Source organism: Amphiura filiformis, chromosome 15, assembly GCF_039555335.1.
Source record: "Amphiura filiformis chromosome 15, Afil_fr2py, whole genome shotgun sequence".
NCBI classification, from domain to species: domain Eukaryota; kingdom Metazoa; phylum Echinodermata; class Ophiuroidea; order Amphilepidida; family Amphiuridae; genus Amphiura; species Amphiura filiformis.
The window spans coordinates 20,988,611-21,002,656 of record NC_092642.1 but is presented as its reverse complement, the minus strand read 5'-3'; the positions used below and the strand labels follow the sequence as shown (position 1 = coordinate 21,002,656).

At 35.6% G+C, this 14,046-nt stretch overlaps 1 protein-coding gene across 1 annotated transcript; it reads right to left on the bottom strand.

The window, feature by feature from the left end:
- Window positions 1-2,881: 2,881 nt before the first annotated feature.
- On the bottom strand, window positions 2,882-3,535 carry LOC140170785 (BTB/POZ domain-containing protein KCTD6-like). Its single transcript, XM_072194008.1, has one exon. It carries the CDS (start codon window positions 3,533-3,535, stop codon window positions 2,882-2,884), a length of 654 nt encoding a protein of 217 aa, XP_072050109.1.
- Window positions 3,536-14,046: the final 10,511 nt, after the last annotated feature.

Sequence of the window (14,046 nt, the reverse complement as noted above, 5' to 3'; positions counted from 1 at the left end):
TTATCTGTTCCTTTACATGGATATGTAAGTCTCATAAAATTGTCCATATTATCTTAGATTATCTTTGAGCTCTTTACATGCGCCCGGTTCAAACAACATTCTGATAGTTGTTTATTCGTATTTCTATTTCACAAGAGCTTTTTAAATTACATTTGGGCTTCTTAAAAGAGCATTTCGTGATCCACAGCCTCAAAAAAAGGTTGGGATTTTTATACCACTGGAAACCTCTGGTTACATAATGTTTATGTAGCAAACATTTCTTGCAGATAAATTCGTTTAGCAAAAATATCGTCAAATTTGAATTTCGTTCTGGTATACAAGAACGAAATTACAACTCGCAACTTAACGCAAAATCGAAATCAACTGAAATTTGGGGAATAAGCTTTTTTCGTGGATATCTACTGAAAAATGTCATAAAAAGAGGATGGTAGGATCACGAAATCTTCCTTTAATATATGGAATGTCTATCAAATTTGCATTGATAGGCCTTAATTGCCGAAACTACTGCTATGCAATAGCATGATAGGGAACCTCTGAACAAAATCAATGCAACCATAGTGCAGTTTTGTCCACGGCAAATTCACCGTGACCTTTTCATTAATTCAGCCATAAACCAGCTTAGTGAAGATTAAACCGAAATATGCAGTACTAAACCATTATAGTAATCGATTGTCCAATGCACATTTCTTACCACGTGATAATATTAATCCAATGAGCTATCGAATTGTCCGCTACGGTTGACTAATCCAATCGATAATGACGTCCATGACCCTTAATACTTTTTTCTTCCATGACCCTTAATACTTTTAAAACCTGTATTTCAGATTTGTGATTAGATTTTATCAATTTCCACAAATTTATTCAACTTTTTGTCTTTTCTTTATATCTGATTGCCAAACATGTACATTGTTATAATATTATCAGTATTTAATCATGTAACTATTGGTGTTACCAAACCTGGTGTAAAAATGAACCTGATGTACAATGTAACTAATGTATCATGTAACTTTTGATTCCATGCATTGCTTTTAATTTAATTTATATTAACCTCTGTTATGAAATTGTACAATGTATATGTATATTGCGAATTGTCACTCAGGGCCCCCTTGGAGATCAGTACTAGTTCCTGAAGGGGCTACCCTGGTTAAAGAAAGATTAAATAAATAAATAAATAAATATTGACATGTACGGGTGGAGCTCCACTGACTGAGTTTTGGGGATTTTCACTGGTTTGCTATCATTTACTCATCAAGGCGGTCCACCGTTATTATAAGGACTATGCTAATAATTTAAAGATTGACATGTAGAAAATAAACCATACTTGATTGACAGAAAGTACTAAATTTGTACCTATTACGGTTTGGTGGCACTCCTCTCCGGTGAAGCAAAATGTGCATTGGATTAACACGGGAGTTTGGATAAGATGGTAGATTTCCTTTATACAAATGCATGCTCCCCCGTTATTAAAGCTTGTACCGGATTAAAAATTCAGATATTTTGAAAAGAATAAGTAATTGAAACATAGAGCAAGTACTAAAATCAGAGCTTTTATACTTTTTGATATATGACGCTAACTAGTTCATCTCCTATACCCACAGCACAGCTCTACTAGTACGGGTCTATGTGGGTGCCCCTGTGTTGTGTGCATACATGTAGTTAACAATAACTGCATGATGCAATTTCATCAGTTGTACAGCAATACGGTATTTACAAAAACAACGAATGCTATTAAGACAATGTTAAACTACACGTTCTTGGTTAAATATTTGGTCTGATTAAACATGTTAAAAGTGTCTTTCTTTCGCTCCATCGCATCATGTACCGTACATTCGTACCCAAAGACAAAGGAACATTCATTTTAACATCAACGATTGGAGAAAAATATTGCTGCATTTAGATTTGGATTGACAAATAATTATACATTTAGAAACTACATGATTTTATGAAAATTAATGATGCACCATTTTCATTTTATTTATGCAAATAATTATAGATGGTCCATTTTTGTTGAAGTCTTATAATAATTGACCTTGAATTTAAAGGATGTTTGAACCAAAACCTAATAGCTTTATATTCTACCAGTAAAACATTGTGACAAAACGTTAGAAGAAAAAAATAGCATCATTGACAACTAAATGGTTTACTGTCGGATCCTGCAGTTGTTGAGAGCAGTCGACCAAAACCAACATCGCAAGATTTATCAATTCACAATCACATCACTGATAACTTTTGCGTTTATTTATACAATTTATTGAGAAAACTTCCGAATCAGAAAGAGGCAATAGACAAAACGGGAAAATGTTGTTTCATACAAAGTGTTCATATATATAACAACAACTAACAACTAGGTTAACTTTGTAACATATCTACAGTAATTGTCATAAAACAATCAATTTGTAAAACAATTCTTCCTCTAAAACTCGTAAACAAGATTGTATAGATATATGGCTACAGGCTACACATGATCATGATGGAAAATTAACATCAAACAGTAAAACAATAGAAGTAACGTGTAATAGTAACATTATGAAAAAATATATGTAACAATACCTTGCGTAAACAGATGGTCCTATGGACCAGTAGTAAATGATTCATATGATCATTATTGTAGGGAGAATTTGTTTCACAATTACACTTGAATGAGGGCATGTTTTAAACAAACAAATTTATGTATTTCTTTAAAATTGCTACATAATTATAGATAGTATCTACAAATTGATTGTAATCATTTAATATTTAACAGTGTGAACAGAAATATGAAAGTTAAACATCTTATATGGATGGATTTTGAGAGAGTTCAGTTTAACGAGCCCGAGTTATGAGGCTATCAATCGTTCACCAAACTTTAGCAGAAACTTTAGACTATCCCATTAAGCGCATATTACTCTGCTGCCCCTGACTTTTGCTTCATAAACCAATATGATGCAGTCTTTTCAGGTTCTGCTTCATCAGGTACATTCTGACACATATTGAAACCTAAATTGAGTAGTTCAAGTTTCAAGGCAGCCGGTGGAAGAGAACGTTGGCAATACTTATGAATTACGATATTTTTTTCACCACATTGCATATCATTGATCTGTCCGTTTTTATATGGCGAAAGGCTCGATTGTAACTTACGAATTGTCTCATTTGCTCCAAAAATTTGCACATACGAGTCATAAGACCGAGTGCTCACTTTTACTACAAGATGTTCTTTCTCTTCAGTGTCGTTTATCTGCTTCCCACACTGTGTGCAGCTTCTTGTTTTCACTGCCTTGGTTAATTCAGGGAGCTGATAAAAATCAGCTTCTTTTTCCAGAAGTTCAAAATCCTTAAAATGTTCCGGAATTGTGAGACAGCCATGACGTAAGAAATCCAGCACATATCGGAAGATCTCTCCATTACTATCAATCCAATAGTTACCGTGTTCATCTTTCGTTGTTGGTAATCGTCCACTGAACATAGTACCGAGCATTGAGTTAGGATATTTAGTCAATGTTGACCGTGATGTAGTGTAAATAACACCTCCAACATTAAGCTTAACGATTTCAGCCATTTTACCAATTCTGCTGGAATATTATTGAGAAAATAAACTGAGTTTCTTCGTGAAGTCGTTACCAAAATTATGTTCGACCTCTGTAGCCAGTAATAGTTTATCCTCTATAATATAGTAACAATCTCCGGTTTTAATTTGAGAAAATTCAACGAGAGAAATCATACATGTAGCGAATAGCGATTCAGCATAAACAGTTGAGCCGTGGAACATTTGACATTGCAACATACGTCTACACAGCACAATCGTCGCTTCCTGACATCACGCAATAGCATAATATCAAGGTAAACATCTCAAAATAAAAATTCCTTTAAAAAGGAACAGGACGAGCAAATGAGGAAGTGTCATAAGATAAAGGTGTAGTTATTTTATTGTTTGAACTGTTTCTATAATTCGCATCGATCATAATGAGTATGTTTTTACGTACCTCAAATGACAAGGACTACGGTACTTAGCCCATGATCTTGCAACGAGACTGTACTCAGTGTATGGACAGTGTAGCCTATTTGTCTCATCATTTTGACTATTTAATTCTGACCATTGTGATTAAAACAGGCTTTCATTTGGTGAGCTATTGTGTACCAAGTGATAAGACCGGGCACGTATAATAAAAATACACTGGATAATTCATGACAGCCTATTTACTGGCAAAAGGTGGGCCAAATAAATCTTCTTGATTCTTGAACACAATTTAAGCAGGAACCTTGAGGCAGAATTTGAATACATATTATCCTGTAACGTTCATTGTTAGCATAATAAGTAGCTTTGGGTATCCTATGTTATGAAAAAAGTGTTTACAAACGAATAAGATCTGTTATACATATATACATTTACTTGCTAATACACTGAAAGTCTAATAGAAATGAAGGATAATGAACAATTACAGAACATTTATTGATTAAAGTAGCTATGGGTATACAATGTTTACAAAATAAGAGCGTTAATGTTTTGTACATGAAGTTAACGTCTTTGCTACATAGCTAGTTGTTAATACATCGAAAATGTGACTAGAGATTTACAATTTGATGACATTCAAAATAATTTAGTATTGAAGAATTTCAACAAATTACAGAACTTTCATTTGTTGACATACTAGCAATATTGTTAACAAAAAAGTAATTACTCCGCGTTTTTCGCGTTTTTCGCCCAAAAAGTAATTACTCCCTTAAATATTGGCTATTATTCAAAAACGGGCTATTGTATTACAAATCTGTAAAATGCGTTGGAAGCAGAATTTATTTCTGCGGATTTTGACACCTCATTTGATACGATAGCCCAGAAAACAATACAACACCGGTCAATTTAATGTAGCTGTAAAATATAACTGTTATTCTACTATTGTTACATTTGTACAAAAAGTAGTGGTAGAGAGAGAGATAGAGAGAGAGTCCATCGTTTGAATGAGACATTTATTTTTAAAACATTTCTGTTCATTTGAGGTTGAGATCATCCATAAAAATTCATCTGAATTATTAAATTATAATTTTCATAGCATTTTGTAATATTTTAGGACCTATTTACATAAAATTTGACAATTTTCGTGCATTTCCAGCATATTGTATCGGTCATCCCACCTACGCATGCGCAGATTGTTGTTTGATTTGCATCAGTTAACATTGTCCTGAGCAAGGAGCTTATATAGGAAGGAGAAGAAATAGATTACGTAACGCATTGAAACCTTGTGCCGATTTGAAATCTGACAAGCTATTCATCGAAAGGTACCTTTTGTTTGGGACAAAGGGCTTCCGCCATTAAATCGGTAAGCTGACCCGACAGTGTATTAACGCTTTACCTAGCAGACTACTGTCAATAAGTGATCAAATGAAAGTCGTGTGAAAGCGCCTAATGGAACGAAAAGTACCTATTGTAACCATAGAACCCAAGGGTGTGATTGAGTAGCCGTAAGCACAAAAGGCACACATTAGCCGCTAATGTATAGTTCGTTGTCACCCACTGACATTAGGTGCTTCATTTAAATAAATTGAATGCGCTTGCTGCATGATTACACATCAATGCTGCCATGTAGGCCTATGCATATCTATAGTATAATAATGGTATTAAATAGCTACGTATACATGTAACATATAATAAGTATACCGGTATAGGCCTATATAAAAGTTGTTTCACAAATTGACATTTTATTTTATTTTATTTTATTTTAAGGAGAATGTCATAAACAGTGGCGTACTGAAGGGGGCAGCTCTTCTGTGAGCGGTCTTGGGAGGGGATGAGGGTGGAGGAGGGGATATGCAGAATGAGAGGGGACTGGAGGAAGAGAGAAAGAGGAAGAAATAAAGAGAAATAAATAAATAGACGTAAATAAATAGAAAGGTAAGGAAAATGATAGGAATGAGAGGGGATAAAACGTAAAGAGGGGGTGGAGAAGGGCCGGGGAGATAAGAAGAGGGAGTGATACTTCAGCAAGTACAGAGAAAGGAAAAGAAAGGAATGACAAATAAATGTAGGCCTTATAATAATTATTATAGAAACTAAACACAGCCCCCCACCTCACACACACATAGGCCTTACACTAACAGCACTATAGGCAGCCATTCGATGATGCCAATGCCTTTATGCGTTACGTATTTAAAACGCCCAGTCAGGTGTATTTTACACCTGCCAAGCACAAGTCACCCAATTTCGAAAATTGGACGTTGAATGTACAGTCTCATGAATATTGATTGGCAACATTTTCCAATATGTCAGCGCTCAAATCGGACACAATAGAACAATAGACCATTCAGTGCGTTGGTCCTGAGTACCAGCTCTCACTTGAGACCAGTCATTATATTTTCCTCTCTTTCGTTTTGGAGATGATTAATATATGTCATGTGTAATAACTGCTTTATCATTTTCGACATTTTTGCAGAATAATGTTGCTTCCCTTCAAGCCCTAAAATTGTTGAAGTTCAAAGACGGCCCATTTCCATACAAATTTAATGCCAGGTCTCATTTTTACCAAAGGCAAACCAAGGGTCTAGTGTTTATTCCTGTCCAAAACTAGCCATTTGCACCATGTACTTTTGCTGTTCTCGGACATTTTAAACACGTGCCTTTGTTGTAATTTAAAAGGCCCGCCTTTTTGCGTGATTTGACAGTGTCCCTAGTGCAATTTTTACATGTGTTGTTTGAAAGACAAAGGTACAGTGTTTATGTAATCATTGAGAAATGCCATGAAAACAATCCATGGGGTCACATGTCAACTCTTATTACATACTGACCGACCCTCGTATGTGTGCAAAAAACAAAAAAAAACAAAAAACACCGTACCCTGCTATCATGTACCGAAAGTGCTAAAATAGAATAATTTGGTTAATTCATTATAATTATTCAATGACAGATTTTGTTTTCCTTAACGAATTCAGGAAAGCGAGGCATTTAACCTGTGGTACTTGAATTAATGCTGCTTTTTCAAGCAAACGTCCAAATAAGCCTTCAAAATCTTGAAATGTGCCAATTTTGTCATTAGGCCTATAGACATCTGGGGCAGGTTTTTATTCCATTTACGACAATCTTAAAATTGACACTACATCACAATGCATTGACCGATTTCAATTCTGTTTTTGATGCTTTCATAAAGCTTAAACATTAAATAACGTGTTTCTGCTTCTCTTATTTTTAAGGTGATATGCCTAGTACCAGGCTATGTTAGCACATCTATGTCAATGACAAAGGTACAAAATCTGAATCTCGATGATTTTTACGATTGTCCGGATGAGTAAATCTCTGAATAGGCCTTTAATTTCCAAAAAGGCTAACAATAATCTTTCTACTTGTAACATTAATCTATTTAAAGATACATATGAGGTCTATATCAAATAACATAAAATCAAATAAGAATACGTTTAAAATATATAATATACAAACATATTTAAATGCAGGTGTCCATTAAACAATAAACTAGTGTGAAAGATGACAAGCTTACCCCGATTTACTAATATATGTATTATTTTTTGTTTAACAACTTTACACGTATAGGGCCTATAAAGTGCCTTAACGAATTAAAGTGAAGCAATATACAAAAGTATCAAAGGAGGATGGTCCGATTTCATGACATACTATATTGTTGAATGACCTTGACCCCCATAACCCAGTGACTTAGCCGGCATTTGTAGGTATTTTCCCCTTAGTAGCCAGTACTAAGGGGAAAATAGTGACTCTATTTCCCTGAAAATACCACGTAGTATTTGTTTTATTTTATATTTATGAGAGAATGACACCAATTCATTCATAACATTAATCAAATATTTAATTCCTGTTTTATTATACTGAGAATCATGATACAATGTAAAATGCCTAGGGCTACCTTTGCGGATCAAAAACAGTACGCTTAAGAAAGGGGTACGAACTTTTCTCTCTAAGGATGATGATATCGTGCATAGGAGGGAAAACGGTAATATAGGTCATACACGGGATAGGTTAATCTACTTGGATTGTGCCATGTTGCGATTGACCAATGAATTGATGTCATTCTCTCATGAAGATGTACACACTTAAAAATAGGTAGTCAAAAGTGACCCCATTTTGACCCCATTTTCAGGATCAACTATACACACCGAAGTTGTAGTTAAAAATGACTACATTTAATAGGGTCAAAAATGATTTGACCCCTAATAGAGTCAGTTGAAAAATAACCATATTAATGTCAAAAAATGACTATATCTGGGGGTCATGATAAGAAAATTACCCCTAACGTAGTTGAAATGACTACATTCAGGGGTCCCGATTAGAAAATGAACCGGAACGTGGGTCGAAAAATGACTATATTTGGGGTCATTTAAATATGACCCTTTTAGGGGTCAATTTAATATGATGTCAACAACTGAAAATGACCCCGACAGTGGTTGATTTATCCACGAATAGGGTTAAATAAAATTGACCCCATAAAAGGGTTAATATTTTGACCCGTCGTTTTAAGTGTGTATGAGGTGTAAGAATAATAACTATCACTAGGCCTATGAAAAAACGCGCCCCCCCCCCCCCCCCATGTGGGAATGCCCCTGTAAAACCCAACATTGCGAAAATTTCAACTTTTTGCGTCAATCCCTCCCCCTTGAAATTCACTCCCCACTCCTGAAATTATAAATTAGTTCGAAACTTGAATGACCCCCGAAAGCTAGAAATTAAAATGCATGTGATTAAAATCCACCAGATAGTACAGGGCGCTATTGGGATATTTTTGAGTTAGCATCTAGTTTTCCTACATTATAGTGGAACCAATGTTTTTTGGCATCCTTACTGCTCAAAGGATAAAACTAGAATTGGTGACATTTTTGTGTCCGTTCCTGCAGGTTTGACGATCACGTGACAATTCGAATCATCATATCGAAATATCACGTGCTCTGTAAAAATATCAATATCGATATCAAAACCATTCGTCAATTCAGCCCCAAACCAATTCGCCCACATGCCAATTCGAACCCTGTATATTGATGTACAAAAAAAGTTGGCCAAATTGAACTATTTCGTGATTTTCTCCATATCCGTTGTTTTTACACCAAATCTGTATATTTAGATGCCTTGATGTCTTGCATTCTGTCACAAACCAATTCGTTGTACTTTGTGCAATAACCCTGTATCTTTTAAATCAAATATCATAAAGAGTCGTGTCATATGTCGAACTTTTCCTCTGGTCATAAAGAACAAAACAAGCCAGCGTTCGCGTATATGTACGTAGCCGCAGTTTGTGGCCCTCACAACACGGGCTTCCGGTGAACTGCCGGTCCTAGGAAATGGAATATTACTGATAAATATATAAAGATGGCAAAATCAGTAAACCAGTTTAAGTTACAAATAAAGAAAAGTCTAATAAAAATTACATCTAATATTTAGGCATTATTTAATGACCTCACCCATCCCCCCATCTCCACCCCAACTATCAATTTCTTGTGTGAACTGTGGAATGTCTATATGAATTGAGTGTCCGAAAAGTCTCGATACCATTTGAACCGTCATATATTTCACTAGGATTAGCCGAGGGGAAATCAAAATCAAAATACATATTTTAAAAAAAAGAGTAAATTCATGCAATTATTTGGATACCAAACATGATACATTTCCCTTCGTTAATAAGACATACATACGATTTTTAGAATTCGCTCTTCATCATCTTTTCTGGTAAATAAATTGGTGATTAGTTGTTTGGTTATCAAAAACTTCCTTCACACAATGGAATTTGGGGAGCTGCACAGATAATTGGTGGATGTTACAATCTAAATGCGGATAGGTGTGCGTCGTTCGGCAGCAACTGGCCTAGTTGATGCGATCTGATGGTGATGATTCAACATTGCAGCGAAATTACAGCGCTTTGAGTCCTCTAAGATCTGGAGAAAGGCGCTTTATAAATCCAAAATTTATTATATATTTCATTTATTTATATATTCGAAGAAAAAATCTTACCTCAATCTGTTATGACATGGTTGATGATGATAGATTGAAATCATATCTTTATAGAATTACCAATCTAACAATGGTATTCAAATAGAAATTACAACCTTGGTCCTGATCACACTGATGATGAAGCACCAGCTGAAGATCAAATGTGACAATTAATGTTTAGAATATGGCAATATGCCTCGCATACTGCAGTTAAGTTACTGTCCGTTTTCCTATACACAATACACAGTGCTCTCACCATTGACGCGCGACCTTTACAAATAGTGTATGTTAGAAGTATATTGCATTTGCCTAGTTATGATCACTGTGTGAAAAATAACCGGCCAATATTTAAAGTATTCTCCAAACTTCTAGCAAATATATTTCTCTAACATGACCTAAAATTACAGCTAGGTTAGATGTTCAGAAATAGTCGCACTTTCGTAGATTATGAGTGAGGGCAAGGCATAGCTAGCTCATAGCTAGCCAACTCCCCGTGTTAATTGAATGGAGATTTAACCGAAAATATTGAGCTATATTAGTAACGGACCGCTCCGTTCTGAAGGATGCAACAAAAAAACGGTACAAGCTACATTTAAAGTATTCTATGAAATTCTAGAAAATATAGTTTTGTAACATGTCCTAAATTTTTAGCTAATTTAGGTGTTTGGAAATAGTCGCACTTTTGTGTTTTAGGAAGGATATGTAAACGACAGATAACACCAAAAATATGAAGAAATTATTTCCAAACCGTGTTAAGTCAACAATCATTATGTTGCTCATTTTCAAGAATGCTGGTTAACAAAAAGCAGGCCATTGTCTCATTTCGTGAACAAAGGTCCACATACCATTGTTTCCTTGCATTTCCTTTATAATCGGTTACCCAACTGAAGCTGTATTATAGCAGCTCAGCGATACCGCACATATAAAACAGACACATGTGCACAACCAGAGAAGATCCGATTTAATCAGTTGAGCTGTTTCAATGAGTGTTATCTTGGTTTAATAGCTTTAAATGGGGTTTAAGTCCTGCAAAGGTCGAAATGAATTCTACTGTAGACATGACTGCATCATGTACTTTGGAATACCTTTAATATAAAACAACTGCTTGTTTCATTGGGTTTACAGTTACAGTGTGAAAAACGACACTTATGTTCAATGTTGACCTCCACTACGAATTATTAAGAGTTATGTTCTTACAGTCCTGGTGCAGGAGTCTTGTGACAGCAGAGAATTGAAGGATGGAATATTACACGATTTCAGAAGATAGTTTTTACTGGCTTGATTTCTGAATAAAATCAAAGCATATAAAGTATACATTTCTTAGTGTTGTATATGTATATGTTTTATGATCGCCTGCATCAAAACAGTTTTGGGTAAATGATATTGATTATACGCCCGGGACTATACGGAGATATCACAAAATGAACATCGGAGAAAGTGTAATGAATCTGTACCTTGTTGCCATCTTTGTCTATTCGTGAATACGCCTGGAATCGTTCGCACAGTTTTTCAATCGGAATAATAGCTAATAATCATGTCCCACTTGTCCACTGCCAATTATTTGTGCTTCGTAAACCAGTATGTGTATGCTCCTCCATTTCGAAATGTCACATCATCAGGTATATCCTGACACACATTGAAGCCTAAATTGAGCAGTTCAAGTTTCAAGACAACCACGGGAAGAATACGGGGACGATATGTTGCTTTCACCACATTTCATCTTATTAACGTCTTCGCGTTGATACTGAGAAAGGATCAATTGTATGTAATCTACCAATTGCATCTTTTGAACCAAAGATTTGCAACACATGATTTGGCGTATAATGCTCTCGATCTGTCGAAAGTACTTTTCTTATCGAACATTCCATTTTAATTTTGACTAGAAGGTGTTCTTCAGTGGCCTGGTTCCCATATTGTGCACATCTTCTTGCATTCACTGCTTCGGTCAATCCAGTGATCAGATAAAAATCAGCATCTTTTTCCAGAAGATCAAACTCCTGAAAATGATCTGGAACCACCAGGCAACCACGCCGTAAGAATTCAAGCCCCGGATTCAAGCACATATCCAAATATCTGGCCATTAGCATCGATCCAATAGTTACCGTGTTCATCTTTCGTTGTTGGTAAGCGTCCACTGAACATAGTACCGAGCATAGAGTTTGGGTATTTAGTCAGTGTTGACAGGGATGTAGTGTAAATAACACCTCCAACATTAAGCTTGACGATTTCAGCCATTTTGCCAATTCTACTGGATACGAGTAGATCAATGTGCTATTAGGCCAAGTAAAAATAAAAACATGTTTCTCGTCCGGGTTTTTAAAAATTAGGAGAATGAGGGGCTTTTTATTTTTTATTGGAAAACGATGCTAAATACCTGTATTTGGCACAATGTTTCGGGTATTCGACATACACATTGATATCTGAGAAAAAGGAGGAGGCCCTTTTTATTTTATTGTTTTGAGAGGTAGACCCCTCTAGTGATCACAAACTAGGCCTATAAACTCTTCTTAAATGATGTATTATGCATTTACAAAACCGTAAAATCTTTTTCTACAAGTTATAACTGAAAGTTTACAAAATAAAAAGAAATTTGAAAAATCTTCAAAAAAATGAGGAGGGCGCGGACGAGAAACATGTTTGTTTTTTTACCCGGCCTTAATTGCAGATCTTCACCATCCAATACATGCACATACAGTAGTATTTCTAACAATAATATTAATCCTTGTAGTAGTAGTTCCCAAAATTTATTTGGGTTCACTAAGGGACCGATCGTTATTTACGGCACGGGGGGAATGGGTGTTTTGGCAAAAATATCGACAAAAAATTTGCGTTCCCCCCTCGCGTCCGCTCAAAATTTTCGCGTTCCCCCTTGTTTTCCCAATGTTCTCCATTTAAAATTTAACAATCCCCCCTCCTGGTTCAACTAAAAAATGTCAGGTTCCCCCCTCAAGACCACAAAAAAATTCGTGTTCCCCCCTAAATTTACCCATCCCCCTTGCCATAAATAACGATCGCTCCATAAATCTGCAAATTATTACAATTTTAAATATTCACGTAGCGAATTACCTCAAATTGCAGCATTCGACCGTCAAGACAGCATATAACGGTTCGTGACATCACGCAATATATATCATCATGCACAAATCATCATGACCCAGGACGTGTTTCCTTCACTACGGTGTCTTATCGACGCCAAATTATGTTTAATTTATTGTGAAATCGTATTCAAGTCAAATAACTAATGCAAACAATATTGAACCATCTTTGTCTTTTAAAACCCCCATTGTTTTAGGATCCAGTTAGTTGCTGGTATCCAGACATAGTGTTATGAGCTCAAAGTAGCTTTAATTAACTATGAAAAACATGTGAAAAAGGTCGGTACGATTTCTTCTTTCTGGAAGGATTTTGTGGGTTTTACCCATAATGCATTGCTGGTGAAAATGGGTTGAACTTGATTTCCACGAAAAAAATGTGTAATTTATCCAGCGACAGAACGTTGGCCCATTTTGTGTACTAAACCATGTCAATAGGGTCTTGTCTCATACAGAAGACATCTAGAAATTAGAATCCATATGATTAAAATCCACCAGGGGCCTTTAAGTTTAAATGATGACTATCTTTTAGCAATTACACATTCATATGCAGAGACTGAATAGTAAAAGCAGCATAAGAACAGGGCTCGGCGAAGTCGCCACTTGACCATCGGCAAATGTAATGAATTAACTCCTTACAATTCTGGTCTGTTCCGGGGTCTTTTTTTTTTCATTTGTTACATAGTATCTTGAGAATCATTTCTTTTAGTAAACCATAACGTGTTCGTTGCCTCTTGACTCTCCATGTCATCACACATATGCTGACAAATGCTGAAGCCTAAATTAAGTATTTCAACTTTCAGTGCAACCAGAGGAAGGTAGTAATTATTATAATTCTTAATTAAAATGTTGTTTCTGTTAACTTCGACTTCATTGGTACCTAATATTTCGTACGGATCAAATGAATATCGTAACTCTGCGATTTGATCTGGGTGTGCAAATATTTGCACTCTATCGTTAGCAGATCCAGTCACATTGAATTTCACTGCAATGTACTGCCTTGGTCCATTCTCTGTGTCATCCTGACTCCCATATCGTTTACGC